Consider the following 23,154-nt stretch of genomic DNA (forward strand, 5'->3'; position numbering starts at 1 on the left):
CGGCTAGTAACAAGTCGTTAGTTACTTTGACTAAAGCAGTTTCAGTGCTATGATGAGCTCGAAAGCCAGTCTGGAAATGTTCAAATAAACTATTGTCCTGTAGGTGCTGACAGAGCTGTTTCATTACCACTCTTTCAAGGACTTTGGCGAGAAATGGTCAATTCCAGATAGGTCTATAATTGGCCAAAATATCACGATCAAGAGTGGGTTTTTTCAAAAGCCGTTTAATAACTGCATATTTAAAGGGCTGCGGCAAGTGGCCAGTAACTAATGAGGTATTTATTATCTTTAAGATAATATCAATAGTTAGAGGCAGGGTCTGGTTTCTCATCTTGGCTTTGGCTTCGTTGGTGATGAAGCTAATAAGAATGAAGCGGACTGAACGCTGCTCATGTGTGAGCGTGTGGTTCATACGTCAGCCTCAAGGAGACGCGTACGCGTGCGTGGAAGGGGCATCACCTGATTTTGGCTCACTCCCTGTTCATTTTGGGTCATAATTCATGACCACCATTGCAAAAGAAATCATTTTGCAGGTCTGAGTCGACAGTGCATTGGAGTGAATGAAGAATTGTACGGTTTTGTCAATAATATCACGATAACTCTTTGTGCACTTTGATTTTGTGAAATTTAAGTATGGAGTGGCGAGGGGCCGAAGTGTCTGCTGAGTTTTTCCCCACAGGGTGGCGCTGTTGGCCAGCTTGCAGATTGTCCGATGGAGTCCAGGACAATACTGTATACAGTACATTTTCTTCTTCTCGAGGGCACGCTCCGACAATTTCAAAGCATCCTATTGCAAGGTTGCTATTTTTATGATCCCAAAAATGAACCGTTCTCCAACAACCACAACTCTCATTTTTTGACACATGAAGCCCCATTCATGAATCATTTTCAACGTGGACATTGCTCATTCAATTTCTCGTTGACTTTTAACGAAGAACAAAAAAGGAAAATGACTGCGTGTCGATGGGCCGGAAGTGAAGTGACCCAATGGCAGCCGCCGAGTTAAAGGCAAGATTTGGAACTCGTTATCGTGCGCGTGCGTGCATGTGTGGGATCAGTTCAGTTAAAGATTAGCCAGAAAGCAAGCAAGGCACTTCAAAGTCGCCCGGTAACGCCTTGGCAACCATCCTCCTCATCACTGTTGCCATGGCGTCCACGCATCCGTCAAAAGTTGGTGTCCCGAATCAGTGGAAGAAGACAAAGTTTAAGAGGAAACGAAGGAGGGCGGCAGATGGGCTCGGTCACGTGATCCCCTTCGGACGACATCGGCGCCATATGGTGCGGGAGCGAGAGGGCGTGGCCCGCATATGCTAATTTGGCACGAGCGAGCGCGCCCGCCCGTCCGCCCGCTATAAAAGCGCATCTCCTCCTCCGCGCGCACGACAAACACCTAGGAGCGGCTGACACACGCGCGCGCACGCGGGATGCGCGACGTCTGAACGCAACAGCAACAGCAGCAGCAGCAGCAGGTACATTGCTTTTATTGAATCGGACGTCAATCAATGTGACAAAGAAATAACTTCAAATCGACCGTTTTTTTTTTTTTTTTTTTGGGTTGTAATTATTTTCAAGTTTGACTTCACTTTTGGCTTTTGAACAATTTTCAAAAGTCAAGTTTTGATGTCGGAAAGGAATTTTCAATCTTGTCACAAAAAGCTCCTTGTATTTTGGAAGGGGGGGGGGGGGGGGGTCATAATCATTCCCTTATTCAACATTTTCGCTTGACGTCCATTGATTTTTGGTCCGTCCCGGAGTTGGTAAAGACAATCCTGTAAAATTTTCCAAATATATCCTGGAATTTTCCAGGATCTATTTTGACAAAATTCTGAAAATGGCTTTGCAATACATCAAAAAAGTTCAAATTACTTTTAGTCGTGAAATTGCTTTGACCTTTTTTTCCCACTTGTTAGTATACAATCAAAACTATAACAAATAGAAGATATATATGAAAAAATGTTTTTATATATAGTTGTTTTGCATATTTTAATGAAGGAAAAAACAAGGTTTTCTTTTAATTCCGTTACAAAGTTGTTGTTTTTTTGTTACTGGATTTTTTTTTTCTAATTTAATTGTATTTGGTAATTGGCTATACACAAAAACTCACTGGAAGTAAAACAATAGTGTTTTTAATTGAATCCATTCGAAGTCTGACAACTCATCAGCTCCCAAAAAGGGTTCAATTAAAAACAAATTTTACTGGGGAAAAAAAATTGCAATATTTTGGTTAATACTTGAGATAAAGATGCTGCTTCTTTTTGACAAGACGAAGCATCCGCGCCATCGTCGTCTGTCATGACACGGTCGGAGCAGAATTTCGGGGAGTCGGAGGTTCGGCGGCAACAGCAGGAACAAGAGGAGGCCCGCAGTCCCGCCGGAGCGGCGACCGAGGAAGAGGAGGACGAACGCTGCCTCGCGGATGAGGACGAGGACGAGGAGGAAGAGCGGGACGGGGAGGAAGACGAGGAGGACGGACAGGACAAACCCAAAAGGCGAGGACCCAAGAAGAAGAAGATGACCAAGGCGCGCATGCAGAGGTGCGTACGCGCGTGAATCGACTCGCTGTCATTTGACGGCAATAGATATCCGATCCGCTTGAAGTGGGAAGGTGCGTGGCGGGCAGAGAATGCCCTTCCCATTTCAAATGGGCTTTCATTGCACAGCACGCAGAAGCATGAAAAGACCATTGGTTGCCCCTACAAACATGACCGTCCCTAATCAAGGTTCCCATTAAAATGAAGTCATTCGTTTGCTGCCACGCACACTTCATTCGGAGCAGAAGCATGAATGCAGGGCGGGGCGGCCGTGTTGGTAAGGGCACCTTCCCATCACAGTCGATGCATTAATATTAAAAATACAAGCTAGAAGTAGCTTCGTTTTCAACTGATTATTCTATTTGAGCAATGTCAAAGAATCCGCTATTGACCCGTTGACGTTGCGGACATCCAAATCGCCGGATGCGGGAGGTCTAGTAGCAGGCGGTCGGCTGCATCTTGGCCAGCGGAAGAACAAATTCTGTCATTGGCTGCCATTGACATGGCCGACCCTCCCACTTATAATGAATCGGACGTGATAAACTCTGATGCCGGCTGATTGGACGTCTATTAATGTCAAAGACGCCGGAAGAGCTCCGAAAGCATCCGAGTATTCGTCGTTGGTTTGATTTCTTTTTTGAAGAGACCTGGCGGACGTCCGAACCCCGACGTTGGCTTTTTTGTTTTCCAGGTTCAAAGTTCGTCGCATGAAGGCTAACGCTCGAGAGCGCAACCGCATGCACGGCTTGAACGACGCCCTTGAGAGTCTGCGCAAGGTGGTCCCCTGCTACTCCAAAACCCAAAAACTGTCCAAAATCGAGACCCTGCGTCTGGCCAAGAACTACATCTGGACCCTGAGCGAAATCCTGCGATCCGGGAAGGCGCCGGACCTGGTCGCCTTCGTGCAGGCCCTCTGCAAAGGTACGCGGCGGACTTTTCGGGCGGGGCGGAACGGGGGCCCCGAGCTAACGCCGAGCCTCTCTCTCCCCCCACCCCGCTTCAGGTTTGTCGCAGCCGACCACCAACTTGGTGGCGGGCTGCCTCCAGCTCAACCCTCGCACCTTCCTGCCCGAGCAGTCGCCCGAGCTGCCGGCCCACCTGCACCCCCCGGGCGGCGCCCACTACGCCGGCCACTTCTCCTACGCGGGGCCGGGCCTGACGCCGGGCCTGCCCAGCCCGCCGTACGGCAGCGCCGACCCCTCGCACGTCTTCCACCGGGCCAAGGGCCCGGCGTACGGCGCCCCGGAAGCCTACTTCGACGGCGTCCTGGTGTCGGACGGCCCCCCCTTCGATCCGCCCCTCAGCCCGCCCCTCAGCATCAACGGCAACTTCTCGTCCTACAAGCACGAGGCGGCGGCCGACTACGACAAGAGCTACTCCTTCGGCGCGCGCTACGGCCACCCGGCCCACGTCTACCCGCAGGCGGACGACCTGATGGGCTTCGACGGACACTCGCATCACGAGCGGCTGATGAACGCGCAGCTCGGCGCCATTTTCCACGAGTCCTGAGCGGCCGTTCGGTTTCCCGCTCCGGACGCAATAAGAAAAACTATGCAATCTGATCCCGAAAACAAAAAAAATCTATTTTTGAGCATCCTTTTTGTCGACCTTTTCAACTTTTTCTCTTTGTGTGGCATGTCCTCACTTTCTACATGTTTGTAAATACTTTTATTAAAGAGGACCTGCGAAAAACAGACTGTGTCTCATTAGACCAGGGGTGTCACGGGCCATGCACGTTGTGGTTATGCTTTCCTTTTGAGGGAGGGCCAACCGCTAACTCATTTGACATCCAATCCGTTTGGACTATAGGGTGAGGCGAATGAGCGGCAAATGATTGGTCATCTATACATTTTAATGAACGGCGCAAAGACGATTGGACAGCAGATGACTGGACATATACGACAAGTAGTCGCACTCATTTCAGTTCACGGCGTAAGGGGGATTGGAGCAGAAATGTGATTGTGCATTGTCATTTTTTCCTTGGTAACTCTTATCAGCACTAGAATCAACCTACATGCATTTGCTGCCTGCCTGCACCCTCCCACCTCAAATGGATTGGACCTCCACTTGTGATAAACGCATTTCTAGCATCGTCAATAGCTCTGAAAGAGTTGATAAATGGAGAGTCTTTATTTAGCAGCGCAAAGCGCTTTACATTCGCACACATTTACCTTTTCATGCTGCTGCTACGCAAGGCGCTGCCGACCCATTGGGGGCAAATTAGGGTTCAGTGCCTTGCCCGAGGGCACTTCGACAGTAGGCAGTTGAAGCTGGGAATTGAACTGATGACCCTTCGGTCCCAGGACAACTCGAGCTACCAACAGTGCCATGGCCGCCCCAGTCAATATAGAGTTAATAGTAAATCTTTTTTTTTTATTAAATGGATTAAAAAAACGGTAATATTATATATATATATATATATATTCATTTCAAATCTAAAAAACGGTCAATACTCTGTCAATGTTTAAAATTTAATGTATAAAATATATTTCAAATGGAAAAATAAATGAAAAATAGAAATGAACTTTGTTATATATTGTTGAAAAAACACTGCAAACATTCTCTATTTTTCGCTTTTTGTTTTTAGACAATTCACATCATCACTCGAAATTACCCCCCATTTCCTGCAAAATGGGGTGCTATTTGTTTGTGCTACATTTGCACTAGTTGTTTGGACATCCCTCTGTTATTGAGAGAGTTGGTTGGCTTCGTCAGCCGCGACGGAGGTGCTGCATGACGTCATCACTCGAAATGAATATCTTATGAAACGACAACAGCGAAAAGTTTACAGTGCAAACGTAGCACAAATGATTGACACCATTTTTAGCCATTATAATGAAAATGAGGGACTGGTTGACCTCTAAAGAATTGTTAATATCTCAAAAACGATAGCAGCAAAAACGTTTTTTTTTCTTTTTTTTTTTCTTCAGTACAAACGTAGCATAAGTTTTTTTTCTTTTTTTTTTTTTTTTAATGTACGATATGAGGGTTTGGGGGTCAATTTCAAAAACAGAGAGAGAGAGAGAGAGAGAGAGAGAGAGAGAGAGAGGCAGATACACTCGTATCTCTGGAAGGCTCAAGGCTGGGCGTGCGCGCACCCACCGCGTCGTCTCCATGCCGACCAGATCCCGGAAGCGCTTGGATCGGCTTAGTTTAGCTCCCGTGCGAGCGGAGCGACAACTGAGCGAGGGAGGGCACGCCGACTTTGTTTTATTTCTGTGTGTCAAAGATGTCGACGCGAGACGAAAACGGCGACAAAATAAAGAAAGAGCAGGAAAAGGAGGAGGAGAAGCAGCTCTGCCGGAAGAAAAAGAAGGAGAAACACGAGCGGGCGCACACGCCGGAAGTGGAGCGCAGGTGCGTAAGCGCAATTTGGTGACGTCATTGCCCGCCCGCCCGCCCGCCCGCCAAAATCACGTCTTCGACTTTTATTTTGAAGCAAGCTAGTCTACGTGCAACATGCTAACAAATATTCATGTGAGTTATCACGGGCCGTTTCTTCACTTTTATTGACCGAACACTCTAAAAAAAAATTCACACACATACTGTATAGGTATGTTCGTCGCAACTGTTTGGTTGTTTGGAGGACAGGTTTTCTGGTTGTTTTTTTCATTCACATTTTGAAACGGACGAACGGACGGAAGCCATTTTGAGGCTAATGCGCAGTCACCCTAAGTCAACTCTTCAAACTTAATGTCCGTGTGTTGACAGTACTGATATTGGAAATATGTTTATATCAATGTTTTGAAGCATTTTAATTGAGTGGCTGGGGTTGGTACCGCTAGACAAACCACAATTGTGATAAAAATGAAGTCTTGTTATTTGTTTTATCCAGCAAAATAACTGGCTTCAGACCACTTAACAACACTAACTGCTTTTAAAAAACATTGCAACTTTTATTTATTTCCATAAAAGTTGCATCGAGTAAGTCAACATATGTGCATAGCTAAGGATAATTGAGTGAATACTGATGTCATTATTATGTGATATTAGGCTGAAGACTAATTTCATTGACGATGATAGATTTCCAATCGTGTGCCTCCTTAGCACTAGTAAACGTCCAATCCATTTGACGTGGGAGGGTGGCAGTGAACGAACATCTGTCCCTGCCAACCCTCGGACATTCATGATGACGTGAATCATATTAAGAGTAACGTAATATTTTGGTCTTTAATTTATGCAGAATAGATTTTGTTTTTTAATAGCAATATTGTATTAGAAATGTTCGTATTGTAAAACAGTCATGTGAACACAAAGTCCGATTTTTGGCTAAAAACAAAAGTACGTATTTTTAAAAATCTTCACTGATGTCATTTTTAGAAGAATAAAGTCCATGAGTCGATTTAGGCATAAGATGATAAAGTAATGGGGACAAACAAATGTCATGTTTTTCAACATTTTCAAGAGAAAAAAAAAGGCACCGTCAGGTATAGTGTTGATATGTATCGTGTTTTTTCTTTGCATCAGCGACTCCGTCTTACTGCGCGGGATCTTCAAAGTGGGCAAGAAGAGCCACGACGTCCTTCTGACCGGCACGCGACTCACCTGGACCCCCATCCTACCCGAGAGCCCCGCAGGTGAGGCGCATCAGCCGCCGTAACGGACGGCGCAAATCGTGCTGCTTCCTTACTGGAGATTCTCCATTTTGGGGGCATCTGCCCGCGAAGCCATTTTTTCCCCTAATAATGAATTAAACAACAATTGAACATCTCTTTTTGACAAAAAAAAAACCAAACCAAAAAAAACTGCTCCTCGTGAAATCGGCTTTCACCAGCCTTGATTTTGAAAACACCAATGAGGAATGCGCAATGAGTCGATTCATATAGAAATAATATGGAATCTATTACTCTGGGCTAAACATTTGAGCTGTAAATGTCAACCAAAAACTAACAACTCACTAATCTATGAATATTATTGAGTTATGCAACTGTATCATTATTTTTCTAAAACAAAAGAAGAGAATATGAGCTCTTTTTCTTTTTTAGTTTTGATTTGTTTGTAAATAAATAAAAATAATGGAAAAAAAACCATATATTTTTAAAATTGCAAATCAAATTTACAATGGGAGTCCAGAAGTTTGCAAATTTCTCATTTTGATTCTTTATCTCCCCATTTCTTTTCAATTCATAAGAAAATAAATTGGTGAAAGAAGAGACTATTTAAAAGTTGATAAAAATGGATTTTGATCAGGCATCTGTGTGGGCAACCGTAATGCCGTTGACTGGCGGCGGGACCCCGAAAGGCAGCTTGAAGGCAGGCTGCTATAGGAAGCTTCAGGCTTGCCCGTTTTGTAAATATTGTAAGATTTGTTTGAATCTTGCATGAGAGAATTTGCAATCAGGTGTTTCCTGAGTGATCTTTACACTCTAAATGTAACTCGTAGCATTAGCGTAGCATTCACTTTAGCACGGCGAGCGTCCTCTTCAACTCTTACTCTCACTTGTGTACATCTCGAGGTGACGTCCCGGTGGGTTTCATGAATTATTTGAAAATAATGTACTGTCCTTGCTGAGTGTGCTGCGTTCGTTGGTTTGGAAGCACAATATTTAAATTTTTTTTTTTTTAGATATCTGTATCGGCATTTCAAAATCCCATATCGGTCGACCTCTAGTGTTTACCACTAGTAGACACTCAATCCATTGAATTCGGTGCAGCTCTCCGGTCGGTGCCGCAGTTAACCGATATTCTCCCAGAATAAGGGGCGCGGCCAAAAGCCGACCGACGACCCTTCCCTTACAGTCATTAGACCAGGAGTGGGCAAACGATGACACGAAGGGCTGCGGTTTGTCGCAACCCATCGAGAGAGGACACCTTTTAATCAATCCGGTGTCTTAGAAGTGCAATCGGTTGCTCTTGTTTCCCCGGACCTCTCGTCGGTTAAACTTCTTGCGCTGGATCAGTTGTGACAAAGACCAGGACACACCTTGAGGAGCGCTTTGCCCACCCCTGCATTAACCAGTACTTGCTGGTCAGCCAAACGTCAGTTAAAACAGTACCTTCAAAATGAAAAAAGGAAAGAAAAGTACATTTCCTAAATGAGTGTAGCGCAAACAGTATTTTACTTTGGGGGAATTATTTTGATTGCATATTTCAAGGCGGCTAGCGAAACAACATCCGGGAGCAGATTGACAGGAAGAACAACTTCTCTGAAAGAACAGCTGATCCATTTCTGTATACACGCAGCATGCTGACGCTGTGTGTGCTAATCTCCTCACACTGAGAGAATCTAATAACCCCCCACGGGCCTAACCAACTGCTCACTACTATTGCCAACACACACACACACACACACACACACACACACTTAATGACATTAGCCTTGGATGGAATTCAGCAAAGCAGATTGTCTGTCGCGCGCACATTTCCACATTGAGTTTGTTGGTGGTATGAAAACAACAACACCAAAGCAAAGCAAAAGCACCAGTTGATTTTTTTCCCCTCATGGTAATTGGCTTTTCCTACCAAAGCCTTCACTCACGTTAGCTTAGTTATTCAGTAGGCTAATCGGTTGAACTGCTAGGTTGGCTAAGGCCTCTCCAACTTACATTCATGGCAATTGGATCTCAGGTGGGCAGGAAGAAAGCAACTCCCCGGCTGCCGTTGACGGAGCTGGACGTCCGATCCAATTTAACCGGGGGGCCCTCCCGGTCAAAATGGATCAGATTTCTAGAGCGGTAGCCGAACGAGTTCAATATTTATATGGCTCGTGGCGCACCGCGTCATACTGACAAATATTTCTTTGTGCGCGCGTCTTGGCCGAGTGCGTCGGCGCGATGGGAGATTCCTGTCCATCTGGACGCGGCGACACGCTAAAGGCGTCTGCGCTTATGCGCTGTCACTTCGTATCTCGTTCATCTCCTTGTTCAATCTGTGCGTCTCAGTGTGACCATTTTTATTCCACTTGACTTGATGGAAAATTTGCAGAGATGATACTGTAAGGCAAGGCAAGGCAAATTTATTTATATAGCACAATTCAACACGAGGCAATTCAAAGTGCTTTACATCACATGAAGATCGTAAAAATCACATTTAAATCAATACAACGTAAAAACCAAGACAAAAGATCGCACTTAATCGCAGAATAAAAATAAATACAAATAAAACAAAAATAAAACAAAAACTACTACTCCTAATAAGCAATGGAGATAAGCACAAGAGGAATAGAAAGCAGGTAGATTGAAATATATAGACAGTTATGGATATGCAGTGCGAAACAAAAGCGTTTTTAGCCCTGATTTAAAAGAGCTAACAGTTTGAGCATACTTCAGAGGTTCGGGTAACTTGTTCCAGAGGTGAGGAGCATAATAACTGAATGCTGCCTCACCCTGCTTGGTTCTTGTTCATGGAACATGCAGAAGACCGGTTCAAGACGACCTTAGGGGTCTGGATGTCTCATAGGAATCTAACAAGTCAAGCATGTATTTTGGTCCAAGGCCATTAAGTGTTTTGTAGACGAGCAGTAGTATTTTATAGTCTATCCTTTGACTCACTGGAAGCAAGTGTAGCGATTTCAAAACCTGTGTAATGTGGTCCAGCTTCCTTGTATTTGTGAGGACTCTGGCTGCAGCATTCTGTACTAGCTGCAGCTTCCTGACTGATTTTTTATCAAGACGTGTAAATATACCGTTGCAATTGTCCAATCTGCTGAAAATGAATGCATGCATAAGTTTTTCCATGTCTTGTTGTGTCAGAAGCCCCTTAATTCTGGTTATATTTTTTAGGTGGTAATAAGCGGATTTCGTGACGGACTTTAGATGGCTATCAAATTTTAGGTCCGAGTCAATAATTACGTCCAGGTTTCTGACTGGATTTGTAGCTGTAAGTGACATTGTGCTAAGTTGGCTGCTTATCTTTGACCTTTCCTTTTTTGGCCCAAAAATGATCACCTCTGTCTTCTCCACATTTAACTGGAGAAAATTCTGGCACATCCATTCATTGATTTGATGAATGCATTTACTCAGGGAGACTAAGGGACTATAATCATGTGGGGACACAGAAATGTACAGTTGTGTGTCATCTGCATAGGTGTGATAGGAGATGTCATACTGTACCATTATCTGAGCTAATGGAAGCATATAGACTGTAGTAGCACGTATTTTGAGTCATTCATATTTTTGAGGGAGCAAGTAGAAATAATTGCAGGTGTGTAAATGGCCATTAACGGGGATGGACGTCAATGGTACTGAAGCGTGATCGTTTGCCGCGTGCCACAAACAGTTGATTTGATCGCTCGTTCTTTTTAGTAATTGGATGGCAAGTAAGAAATCACAGATGGTTCCTCTTTAGTTACAAAATAAATATATAAATTAAGATCAAAGTGATAAGATTTTCAGTTTTTCATATTTCTAATTTAACAGTAAAATGAATTTTAAAAATATGCTGCCTTTTGTAAATGTAAAGATTTCAAATGCATTTGAAGTGGGAGGGTTGGCAGCGAATGCCAGTGACAAATTGGCTTGTCGATTGATTCAACCAGTCAGTGTTCCTTTCATCCGTTCGGTGCAGTTAGCAACATGAGTTACTGTTTGTCCACATGAACGACTGTTGCGTCGGCAGGCAAAGCACGGCCGCTGCCGCCGCCCGGCGTGCTGATGCTACGCGACGTCTTGGCGGCAAAGGTGAAGCGACGGCGGGCGGCGGGCCAGAGCTCCGGCGGCCCCGTGCTGGGCTTGGCTTTGTTCTACTGCGTGCGAAAGGGCCGCAGACTGGAGGAGGACACGCTGCACCTTCACAACGCGTCTTCGGAGCACACGCACGCCTGGTACAACACCCTGAAAGAGCTCCTTGCAGGTAACATTGATTTGATTTAAAATACCATTCCAATGGTACATTCAATTACTGTATTCTCATCATTTCCATTTATTTTACATTTGATTTAACAACAGGTTCACATTTGAACATATACACAAAACATTTGACACTTTTTCATCCACAATGGACCAGTTTGGTGAAAAACGGTCAACATCCAACATTGGTGTAGTGCTATTCATGTTACAGCGGAGTCACATGCGTTTGAAAATATTCTCCAAAAATGTGACCAATTTTTTTACATTTTCAACCGCAAATGGACCATATTTGACCAAAAACCACGTTATGATTAGGCCAAGCCTTAAAAGATTGAAAACAAAACCAAAAAAGAGGGCAAAATATGTGCAGACAACACTATTACCATACAGTACAGTTTGATGTCAAGAAGGGGCGCAAAATGTTGTCCCGTGGGCCTCAGTTGATCCCCGTGCCGCAAGTTTGAGACCCTCGCATTAACCAGAGAACTCACTTTTGTCGGAAGTTTTCAAAACGATCATTTTGAATGTCATCGATCTGCGTTTGTGTGTGCATCATAAATGAGCTAGCCCCCAACATATGGGTGAGGCTTGAGTCAAGTGACTAAATCCTGTAAGCTGATTCGATGAAGGAGGAGTTTTGGGCACTTCCTCCTCCCCTGGATGATTTTTTTTCTTTCTTTTTAACCATTCATAGGGCGCTCATTCCTCATGGAAATGGCCAAAAATCAAAAGGACGTGACCCAAAATCAACAGGAAGTACTCAGGAATGCCTCAGATGAGCACACAGACGCAGATCGATGACATTCAAAATGATGGTTTTGAGATCCACTTGAAGTGATGATCGCGCAGTCTCCCTCTCCCTGCTCTTTGTTCGTCATGCAAGCAGTGCACGTGTACTGGAGTTGTTTATTAAAGTCCACAATGATTGACAGATGAAGGTGTTTGATCTTGCCAGAGTCACGAACTTCTAAAGTGTGTCAACCATCGATGAACCTGTTAAACAGTCGCTGTGGCAACTAGGGATGCAGCGATACAGTTAAGTCACGGTTTGCTGCGATTTTCGATACGAGGGACACGATTTTCGATTCGATTCGATACATTTAATGCTTTTTTTATTTTGCTAACGAGCAAAAATAACTGCCATCATATAAACATGCCTTTTAGTGCATAATATTTACAGTATGTGCTTACTTCTGACTGATCTGAAGAAATTTTGTATAAAAGTGCTGAGAAGTTTGTAAAGTGAGGCGGGGCACACTGTCGATTGCTACAGCTCTCTTAGCAGCTAGGTTGACCACGTGAGCAAAACATCCTATTTGTGGTCCGAGTCTATCTGTGTCACGTACTGAATTAACAATATTTGCAGCATTATCTATAGTCACTGGTATGGATTGATTGGGCCTGCTTAACTTCCATTCAGTCACGGCGGTTTTTAATTCATAGATGAAGTATATGGACTGCGTGTCCCATGATCACTCTGGGCTCACGTAGCCAATGGCATGGGATCTAACGTGGCACATCTAGTTTGCGATTTGATGATATCGAGTGTGTGTGTGTGTGCGCGCGAGTGTTGTCGGAGGCTCGGAGCATGAAAAAAAATGAACAAACGCGGCAGAAGTCACCTCTGCTCATGACTACACAACACCGGCATTTGACAATCGACTCATAAACGGGACGAGTTTGAAGTACAACGCTCTTGATTTGCCACTCAATGTTCATCATGTGACCGTGAGTTTGCTCTCCGTGACCCACGGTCTTAACCTGTCCGTCGTCAAACCGAGGTTATTCGCAGCAGCCGAGTCTGTAACAATGAATTGGCGGACTTGGTTGTAAATATCCGGGAAGACGGTCTTTGTGAAATATGTACGAGAGGTGATAGTGAAATGACCAATATTGTCACTTTCCATAGAAAGGATTAAGATCATTCAAATACTTGCGCATTTCGTCGACCGCGGCAGCTCATATTGTCCAATGAGTCACAGTGACATCATCTCGCAGACGAGCTTATCTGCTAATCCCGCTCAGCGCATGTACTGTATAAATCTCACACACGCTGTCAGCATGTTGAATCATGTCTAGGCGTGAGATTATCTGAAACGCCATCTACGTTTGTCCGTACCAAACAAAGGCAAAATCTAAGCTAACGCTAGCGTCGGACGTCGCGCCAAAGCGAAGAATGTGGCCGCCGCTGCCGCCGCCGCCGAAGAAAGCACTATAAGCTTTTGTCCCCTTGACCGCCATTCAGCCAACGGGTCCCACAGCTGCCATCGATGGGACACAAAAAAAAAAAAACAACCCTTTTGAGGCAGAAAAATTGGCTTAAGTCGCCTTAAGCGTAACCTACGTTGACCTTGACAATGGCGGCCGCGCCTTGACGCGCACTGTGACCGTGCGAAGCGACGCGCGACCTGCCGCCATTCACTCACTTAAGCGGCCGTGATGGACGGAAAGCTAACAGACTGGGGACCGGCGCTAACGCGCTATTGATTTTTAGTCTGTCTGCCGAGAGCCAAAATGTGCAAAGAATGAAAGAAAAGATTCATTTTTGTTGTTGTTGTTGTTTTTTTTTTCCACAGGTCGGCTCAAAAGACAATATTTAAAAAATGAGCGCTCTCGAGGAGGTCAGTGTATTTATTTCATTCTTTTCGCCAGCCGAACTGGTACTGGTAGACATTATTTTCAAGGTATGATGGCAAATTTCAAATGAAATGAGCAGCGTCAAAGAAAATTATTTTTTAAACAGGAAAAGACAACCGGTTCCCTCTGACTCAAAGGACAAGATTTTATTTTGTGTAAGCGCCATATTTGGTTTTCATTTTTGAAATTGTTTTATTATGATTCCAGTTTGTTTTTTTACTAGTCCATTCTTAGATGGAAAAGAATTCTTTCATTGCGGCCATCTTGGCTCGACCCGACAGGCGGCAAATCAAACGTTGTTTACTAGACGGGCGGCTCGTCGCGCTCGCTGCCCGGGATTGTTTACCATGGCGACGCCGCGTCACCATAGCGACCCGCCACGCCGCGTACGAGTAACCTGATGCGCACCTGTGTCTTTGCTCTCATCCCAGTCTCCAAAATGGCCACCGTTACACAAATATGTAACCGTATCATTGTTCAACCGATTGGCCGCCACGGACGGCGACGGACGCCAACGCGTTCGAAGCGGGAGGGCCGGCCGGCGGCGACCGAACCTTCCTTACTTCGCTGCCGCCCTCCCGCCTCAAACGGGTGGGACCTTTACTAGTGATAAGCACATTTAAGAAAGAGGATTAAACGCCACACGACCGGACGTTTTTGCCGAAACATCGTCATTTCGCGCTGGTGTCGTGCGAGCCCGCATTTGTGTGGAAGGTCACCGTCAGGGCGGGGTCATGACCTTTTGGGAGCAGATTATAGCAACGAGATAGATAATGGAGCCTTGCGTTTCTATTGATCGGTGCAATTCTACAGGGATGCGGCCTCTAAATCGGCCTCATGATGAGCCACGAGTGTGTGCGTGTGCGCGCGCGCGCAGGCTACCCTTTAAGCCTGAGCTGAGGGTGCGTGTTTAAATGCTCATAATTATGATCAGCTCATCGACTGTTATGATTTATCATCAATACAACCATTGCGTCTCTCCGAACAACCGGTCGCAGGTTCGCTGCAATCCGTAATCCCGCTTTTCTTCACGCTCGGCGTTTGCTTCCAATGCACATTTCTATCTAAAATGTTGCACTATAACAAGAAATTAGAACAGAAAACCTTTATTGTCATTATAGCAGAGTTGATGTGGGTCATTAAAAAGCATTAAAAGTCATGAAATGGATTGTGTCATCATTCAGGCCTTAAAAAGCTTTCAGCTAAACGGTCGAGGCATAAAAATGATGGCAACTCGACGGTACAAACACTTTTTTACATTATTTCAGCTGTCTGACATTGTCACGTAGCCGGGATAAGAGAACATAAGATCGTTACCGGCGAAGAGAGCCGATACTATTGGCCGATAAACGTATTTTTAAATGATATCGGATAATATCGACATCGGTTTTGGGCCGATATGCCTTCAAAGTGAATGTAGAATCCTTGTGCCTTTGTATAAGGGCTGGTCACGGCTTAGCACAGCAGTTATGCTTATTGACCACTAGATGTCTCCAACCTAAGATTTGTTATGTGAGCAGACCATATGCACACATGGTGCAAAAAGGAAATGAACAATAAATGATTGAAAAAGAATGAATAATAAACTCATGTTATACCTTATTCACTGTACTGAAGCTCTGTGCCTTTGTTGTTATTTTGGGCCAGAAGCACTTCAATAATAAATACAGTGGTGCAATATAGGCACTTTTTCCATCACTTCTGATGAAGTTGTTCTCCTATTTTTCACAGAATACTTCTTGGAAAACCTTGAAGTTGTTAAATTTATCACTATTAAGGTATCCAGTGGAGAATCACAGTACAATTAGCCAGTCCACATATAGTCCATGCACGGGTTTGATATCGGTATCGGATATTTGGAGTCGGACAATTTCCGTTAAAAAGTCACTGTCGGACAACTTTATGTGAAACTAGGGTTTCAAGTGGCATTCATTGTGATTTGCTGATACCTGTAGAAGCCCACTGTTCAGAGTACAAGGAGATTTAAAGCTTCACCATAACATGCACCGAATAAAACAAAAGAACAATAAGGCTAAAAAACAAACAAAAAAAACCCCACACACAAATAAAATAAATGACTGGGTAGTGGCAATATAACAGGTGCGTATATGACAATTTACAGGACTTGGACCGATGGCTGACTTGATATGACAGTTTGTGCTTAGATATTGACGGAACAGTGCAAATATTGCATATGGAGACCGAGATCATATTACATAGATGCATGTGACAATGTTGTGGCATTAGCAATGCAATGACACTGACATTTCAGCGCTAACTTGAGTCGAGTGTGACACGGTTTACATACAAACGGATGAAACCGCTCGCGGCAAACATCGTCGATGAGGAATCGACTATCCAAATCGTGTTTTGTTGCGGCCGTAGTTGTGTCTTCGGAGCAATGTGGACCTACCCTCACCTATCTACTGTATGTGTGTGCGTAGGTTTTAGCGGTCGACCCCGGCGCGTGAAGGTGTTCATCAACCCCAGCAGTCACAGGAAGGAAGCGGTTCACATCTACAGAGAGCACGTGGCGCCCCTCTTCAAGATGGCCGACGTCTGCACCGACATCACCGGTCGGTGTGCGCGCGTGCGTGTTTTTTCTATGTGTGTGTGCAGGTCCATAGGTCAGAGTTAATGGCAATCTCTGGTTGCTAGGTCACCCGATACAGGAGCCGGTCCATCTGTTGTCATCCAGTCTTCACCGTTCCACCTCCCTCCTCTCATCTTTAAACTCATTGACGGCAACAGGGTTGCTGGGGGGGAAAAAAATGGGCTGTTTTTACAGTGATCCAACAATAACTTGCAAACCTCACAACCTTCCTGCTGTTCTCACAGCTTTCATCATTTTTGAGAAATGAACATTGACACCTATTTCGCTAGTCGACAAATGGTTTAGGGACGTTGTCGACTTACAACCTCTTTTCTGAGCCGCTAAACAGTAAATGTTTCTTTTCAAACAAAATTCAATCATTACGATTAACAGTACATTTTCTCTTATTTTTGAAGCAAATCCATTTGAATTTTTAAAAATGAAATTTGTCTTTTTTTAAATGAAATGAACATTTCAAAACACCAAATGGATCAGACGTCTATTGTCGTCAACGTCAGCCAAAGATGCTTTTCCTCCCTCGGCCCTTCGTCCTTTTCAACAGATGGCCCGATATCTTTTGTCACATTTTTTAGGAAGGCCGCGCGCCGTCTTGACTTTCCGTCTCTCTTTTGGGCCCCTCGAGTGACCCGCCTTTTCTGCCTGCCTGTGTTTGCACGCGCACGTAGTGACGGAGAGGAAGGGGCACGCCCTGTCGGTGATGACGGAGCTCAAGACGGAGGACTTTGACGGGTCAGTGATTCATTTGGGTCGCCTCTCTTTTTAAACGAACAAAACATTTCTGTCGAACGTTCGTAATCAAGACGAGTCACGGGGTCGGGGAAGCGTGCGTACGTACGTACGTCTAAGCCGCAGTTGTCACAATACTCAAATTTTCAATTCGACATCGATACTTGATGCCATTGTCGATACTACGTAAACGGAACGGGAAGGAAAAAAACAATTAACCTGATGCCTGTATTGACATTTAACAAATAAAAGGAATAGAGGAATACATAAGTAGCTAAAAACATGACAAACATTCATTCATTTGTCCCGGTTAGGCTCACGAGGGTGGCCTATCCCAGCTCATTAAATACAGCTAAAAATGAGAAAATCCTAATATAAAAAAGCCAAAACATTATAAGAAACGGAAGTAAATATAGAAAATTTCTGAAATAACCAATTCCTCCTTTCAATTTTTACTTTTCTATAATTTGTTTTTACTTTTTTAAATGTATTTTTTAATCATTTTAAATTGTATTTTTCATTTATGCTTCATATACTATTTTGATGTCATGATGTATTTCTCCATGCTTTTTGAAGTCATTTCAGGCATGTAGGGGTTAAGTATTTATTATTTTATTTTTTTTATGAACTCCTTCAATGTCTTTGACAATATCCTCCACGACTTTTTTTTTTTTTTTCAAATTGACAAATTTCTGGTGACCACATTTTGGTATCCTTTGATACGTTTGACAGCCCTAGCGAAAAGCAGCCGTCTGTGCTTTACAGCGACTCTGGGAGATTAGCGTTAGCTAGATAGCCGATTAGTCTTTGGGAGAGGCTCGCTTTATCGGAAACATCGAGCGATTAAGAGTGACGCAGGAAGTCTCGCGCACGAGAGGGGCGAGGGGTTTTAGGGTAGCAAAAATGCTAACAGTCCTACAATGGGTTCACGTCATTTATCACGTCGACGGTCGCTCCCGTCTCAAATATCCAAAATACACCTACTGTATGTGCCCTCTTGTGTCAGAGTGGTGTGCGTAGGCGGCGACGGTTCTGTGGCCGAACTTTGCCACGCCGTGGTTCTGCGAGCCCAACTGGATGCCGGCTCTCCCGCCGTCCCCGTCAGAGCGCCTCTTCCTCTAGGGATCATCCCGGCAGGTCGGTCGGTCGGGCGTCCCTGCGGCCCGCTGCCCTTCTACGGCGCCGGGTTTTTATTCCCCGTCATTTCTTGTCTCGACAGGTTCCACGGATGCGGTTTCGTGTTCCGTCCACGGAGTCAGAGATCCGGTCACCGCCGCCATGCACGTTGTCCTCGGTGGGTTTTACGCGTTCTCGTCGGCGGTCCGGTCGCCTCGCTTCGACGAGGTTGAGGCGGGAACCTCCCGATACCGTGCGATTTGCGATAACCGTCCGGCGGTACGACCGTACGGCGACTATTGAGACGCAGATTAGGAAATGGGTTTTCCACCGTACGACTATTAAATGGAAAAACAAGCTATTTCTAAATGCTGGTTTTTGGCACCGTCACAGACAATCTGTCAAAAATCTTCGTCCCCCTCACAGGCGAGGAGAGTATTTCATTTTTTGTAAATAAATACAGCAAATATCAACAGGAATTGACCTCAACATCAACAGTTAACGATCCAAAATAGACATCAAGTGACAACGATAGACGTCCAAATCATTTAGACTGGAAGGACTGACTCCACGGATGGCGCTAGGCGTCCAAATCATTTTGAATCCATCGTTTCAATTGAATGAACGACGTCCCCTCTCGGTCGAAATGAATTGGATGAACAGCGTTGTCACAGGCCCCCAATGTATTGGTGTAGTGGAAAATTTTGGTAGGAAATGAATTCTTTTAAAAAGGATCAATCCATTATCGTCACAACGAGTTGCAGGGGGAACAGAAAGCAGGATGGCTTTCGCCTCAAATCGCAGCAGCTCTGGCCCCACCCCCCTTACAGCTAATGGGGATGGCGGGATGTGTTTGAACGGCGCGATGGGACAGATGGCTGTAATGGTGCCAATTAGCACACAAGGCGGAACAGGAAACGATGACTACAGTACAGGTGTGCCGTTGCCGCGGTCACTGATGGCTACGGCTTGGTCGCCGGGTAAACTTTGGGTCTCCGGAAAAGCTCGTTTGTAGATTGGGGGGTGTAGCAGTAGTTCACACCACAGGCGGAGTTTGACTTTTGTGGGAAGGGGGCAAAACATGTTGATGACCCTGAAACAAAAGTTTGGACAGGCCTTATCATTTGTGCGTTTTGTATATTTTCACTACTATTGTAAATTCTCATCGAAGATAGCAAAACTACGAACGAACATGTGGAAAAAAAGTGAAATAAATGAAAACAGGCTTTATATTCTACATTCTTCAAAGTATCCACCCTTGAGGTGTGTCCAAACTCTTGGCCTGTACTATACATATTGACACTGTTGGTGTTCAAGCTCAGTTGTTGCTGGTGGCTTTTGAAAGCTTAGGTTTCAAGAAATTCCATCTTGCCTCCTCAGGTGTAGTTTTGGCTAAGCAAAGCAAAGGAGGTGCTAGTCACATGATGTGTTTGAAAAATAATATTTTAAAAATATTTTTGTTTATTTCATTCATTTTTGTTGTTTGTTTTATTGCTTTACAACTTTTATAGACAAAATGTTACCAGCTTTTTATATTCATATATAGGAAAGTCAATTACATGCAATCGGCCACTGTGGGGGGGAGTCTATCCCTCCCGGCCCCCTCGTGATCTCCTCGTATTGTTCACGCGGTCAAGTTTAGCTCAACTGACAACGCTAGACGTCCAAACCGAACAGCTATCGTTGTCAGTCACACTGAAATATAAGTGCCAATTAAAAAAAAAGAGGGGGAAAAAAGTGTCAGTTTTAAAAAATATAATTAAAAAGCATTTTTGTAATGATAAAAAAAATATGTATAGTATTTTAAGATTGAATGAATTTGAACATTGTAAGTAAAATAAGAATCAAAAAAAGAAACATGATCATCCAAATGAATTGGACGTCTACGTATATATGATTCATCTAAATGGAGATCATGAAACTATCAATTTTGAGACTCATTCAACTGAAAGGTGAAAAGTCTTGCGTACCTTCGATTGACGAATTATTCCATAATATTTTCTGATTGCCAATGAAAGAACGGAGCAATAACGAACGCACGATTTGGATTGCGCTCCCCCCCAGGTCACGTCCAGCGCGTGGATATGTGCAGCTTCCGGCGCGCGGATCAGCCGCCGCGCTTCGGCTTCTCCGCCATGTGGGGCTTCGGGGCGCGCGTCTTGGCTCGGGCCGAGAAGAAGCGTTGGATGCCGTCGGCGCGGCGACGCGACTACGCCCTACTCAAGACGCTTGCCGGCTTGAGGTGAGGCGCATCGGCGGGTAAGAAGCGGTCCCCGAACAGCCCCGTCCTCATCGTCTTTATCTACGCAGACCCCAAGACTGTCAGCTGTCCTTTGTCACCGACCGCGCCGACGACACCGCGTGAGATAACGCCGACGCCTCGTCGTTTCGGATTCGCCGGTCCCCCGCGCGCCGTGTTTAGTTCCCGTCCTCCGTGGTGACCGCCGATCGTTCTCTTTCGGCCCCTTGTGCCCTGTTCCTCGTCGCCTCGCTGTTTTTACTTCCCGGCTTTCTTCTTTCAGTCGCTGTTTTTTCCTGTAATTCCCAGTGTTTTGTTTGTGACCTTTAGGCCTGAAACATCATTTCATTCCCACCTACAACCCAGTTGTATCTAAAGTGTTGAATGTCTTTGTCAGGGAGCGGGTCGAGGAACAAGATGGCGACTCGGGTGAGTGCTGCTTATCAAGTTTTGAATGTTTGCTTTCATCTAGCAAAATGGATCAAAAATCTGACATTTGATCAATGTGCTCTTGAAAAACGGTGGTCATCGATGATGACACATCTTTTTAGTAGCTACTAAGGAGTATAAGTGGAATCCACTCATCCTTCTTCTGCTGTGAATTTCAGTGAGTTTGTCACTCATCGCTGTCCAATCCATTTGAAGCGGGAGAGTTGGCAGCGAACGTTCTAGTCCCTTCAATGGGGTAAAAGGCAAACGATCAAGAGTAGCGCAAAATCAAATTTCCTCCGAGTATGGATATTTTGGTAGTCAAACATCATTTTGACCTTTAAAAATATTTTTTGTAAAATTTCAAAACGGATCAACATATATAGTCACGCAAGGAATCAATTTCCCTGACCGGATGGATCCCGTAGACTGATTTCATTTGCGCGCTTTCTGCTTGTTTGGGTGCAGAGTCGTGGAGCACCGATCGGGGCCCGTACCTGAGCGTCAGCATCATGGCCATCCCCTGTCTTAGTCCTCACGCCCCCCGAGGACTGGCGCCGAACACCCGGTATGTCGCTGCTACTCTATTACAAGTCTCCTATAGACCCTACTCACCTACGTTACAAAATGACGTGTCGCTGTATCCGGCCGCCATATTGTCCGGCATTTTTTAGCCCTATTCTCAATGGTTTCAATTAGTCGTGCAATTTATAGAGCAATTCATGGAAGCCCCGGTGTTATCTGACACTGTAAACTCGTTGGATGCGTTGCATAAAAGGCGTTATGTGGAAAAGCTTCAGCTTATCCATTCGCCAGATCCATATTTGATGCCTAAATCGATGTTTTTCGCCCCGCTGTCTTCGCCGTCTTTGACTGACATCTGCTACCCTGATATGTACAACTATCTTGTCCACACAAAATCAGCCTATTCTCACGAAAGTTTGAAAAACTTTAAGAGCTTGGAGGCTTGCTGGTTGGGTGAAACAGGTCCTCGTCCACGAAAATTCGGCAGGAATCTATCTTGTGCTCGGGAAGGTGAGTTACGAAATTTTCAATTCAAAATCTTTTGTTCTTGCTAACATCCACTGTCAAGTCTAACGTATTTCATGTCATTTGTCAATGGAGCTAGGGCTTTTAATGTTTATATGGTTTAGCGATAGCACTCTCACTACATACATATATATAATATGTAATAAATATGAAGTGCGATAGCACTACTCCAGATTGTCCCTAGTTGAATTTATTTTTTGGCTTTTGACCTCAATAGTGAAATTGTAAATTAATTGTATGACAACTGTCTTATTATCCCCTTATAATTATATATTTTCAGGTAGTTCATTCACAACGTCTGAGTGTATGTTGTCGGCGATTAGCCTAGCAATGATCATAATTGTGGTTGTCAGCCCAAAACCCTCTAAATATATATTAAATGCATCTTACCAGATATAAAATGATTACTACATAATCTGTGGTAGTCGTTTGGAGCCCAGTTTTCTCGTCGAATTGCAGCAGTCCATCTCGGTCTCCTCTCCGGGTCTCTTGGAATACGGTAAAATTTCAAGTCTCTCCGTCTACCTTCTCTGTTTTTGCAACCGACCGCCACACACGACTTCACCATTTTGATTATAACACGCCATAATAGGTGGAATTTACGAAGCGCTAATGCATTAACATGACGAGTAGACGGACAACATGGCGCGGGGGCGTGGCTGTGACGTCACGTGAGTAGGGTCTATTCTTAAGTACCTCACCGATACTCATATCGGAACAGGCTCCCGTGACGGCGCTAAAAAAAAATGACGCGACCGCACCGCGCGGTTTGTACTCTTTGAGATTTAGTTTCCGACCTACCCGAGATGGCCGGCGATGACGGGCGGGTGTCCCAGAAGAAGTAGTCAGTGTTAGAGTTGGGTCCTGTGGTGTTTTGATTTGAAAACTAAAATCTTAGTTTCATCTTGTCTTTTAGCAGTCGTATTTTCAATGTATGGGTTTACTGTGGTCTGAAAAAGTATGTCACCCTTTTGGAATTTCTCACAATTCTGCATAAAATCACCATCAAATGTGATCTGATCTTTG

General features: G+C 44.6%; 2 protein-coding genes across 6 annotated transcripts in view; both read left to right on the forward strand.

Moving 5' to 3' along the window:
• Positions 1-1,328: 1,328 nt before the first annotated feature.
• neurod1 (neuronal differentiation 1) lies at positions 1,329-4,225 on the forward strand. The gene is made up of 4 exons (XM_057851587.1): positions 1,329-1,469; positions 2,264-2,534; positions 3,223-3,452; positions 3,535-4,225. The coding sequence occupies exons 2-4, from the start codon at positions 2,293-2,295 to the stop codon at positions 4,038-4,040; spliced, it is 978 nt and encodes a 325-aa protein (XP_057707570.1). The 5' UTR covers positions 1,329-1,469; positions 2,264-2,292; the 3' UTR covers positions 4,041-4,225.
• A 1,359-nt stretch (positions 4,226-5,584) lies between these two features.
• The window catches only part of cerkl (ceramide kinase-like), a 43,692-nt gene continuing 26,122 nt past the window's right edge, over positions 5,585-23,154 (forward strand). Inside the window, exons 1-11 of one of the 5 annotated variants that reach the window (XM_057851564.1) lie at positions 5,587-5,888; positions 6,999-7,108; positions 11,088-11,321; positions 16,399-16,530; positions 17,234-17,297; positions 18,301-18,431; positions 18,514-18,588; positions 20,475-20,652; positions 20,721-20,771; positions 21,047-21,078; positions 21,547-21,646. In XM_057851564.1, the coding sequence (XP_057707547.1) occupies positions 5,761-5,888; positions 6,999-7,108; positions 11,088-11,321; positions 16,399-16,530; positions 17,234-17,297; positions 18,301-18,431; positions 18,514-18,588; positions 20,475-20,652; positions 20,721-20,771; positions 21,047-21,078; positions 21,547-21,646 (1,235 nt within the window). In that variant the 5' untranslated portion in view covers positions 5,587-5,760. Of the gene's footprint in view, positions 5,889-5,924; positions 6,009-6,998; positions 7,109-11,087; positions 11,322-16,398; positions 16,531-17,233; positions 17,298-18,300; positions 18,432-18,513; positions 18,589-20,474; positions 20,653-20,720; positions 20,772-21,046; positions 21,079-21,546; positions 21,647-23,154 lie in introns of those variants that run through there. The other 4 variants (XM_057851567.1, XM_057851566.1, XM_057851569.1 and 1 more) reach the window with 4 other exon arrangements.

This window comes from Corythoichthys intestinalis, chromosome 12, assembly GCF_030265065.1.
Source record: "Corythoichthys intestinalis isolate RoL2023-P3 chromosome 12, ASM3026506v1, whole genome shotgun sequence".
Taxonomy (NCBI): domain Eukaryota; kingdom Metazoa; phylum Chordata; class Actinopteri; order Syngnathiformes; family Syngnathidae; genus Corythoichthys; species Corythoichthys intestinalis.

Excerpts from the sequence above, each read along its gene's own strand:
- neurod1 (XM_057851587.1), top strand. The coding sequence starts at position 2,293 with ATGACACGGTCGGAGCAGAATTTCGGGGAGTCGGAGGTTCGGCGGCAA. Across the intron at positions 2,535-3,222 it reads ACCAAGGCGCGCATGCAGAG|GTTCAAAGTTCGTCGCATGA; the intron begins GTGCGTACGCGC and ends TTTGTTTTCCAG. Across the intron at positions 3,453-3,534 it reads CGTGCAGGCCCTCTGCAAAG|GTTTGTCGCAGCCGACCACC; the intron begins GTACGCGGCGGA and ends ACCCCGCTTCAG.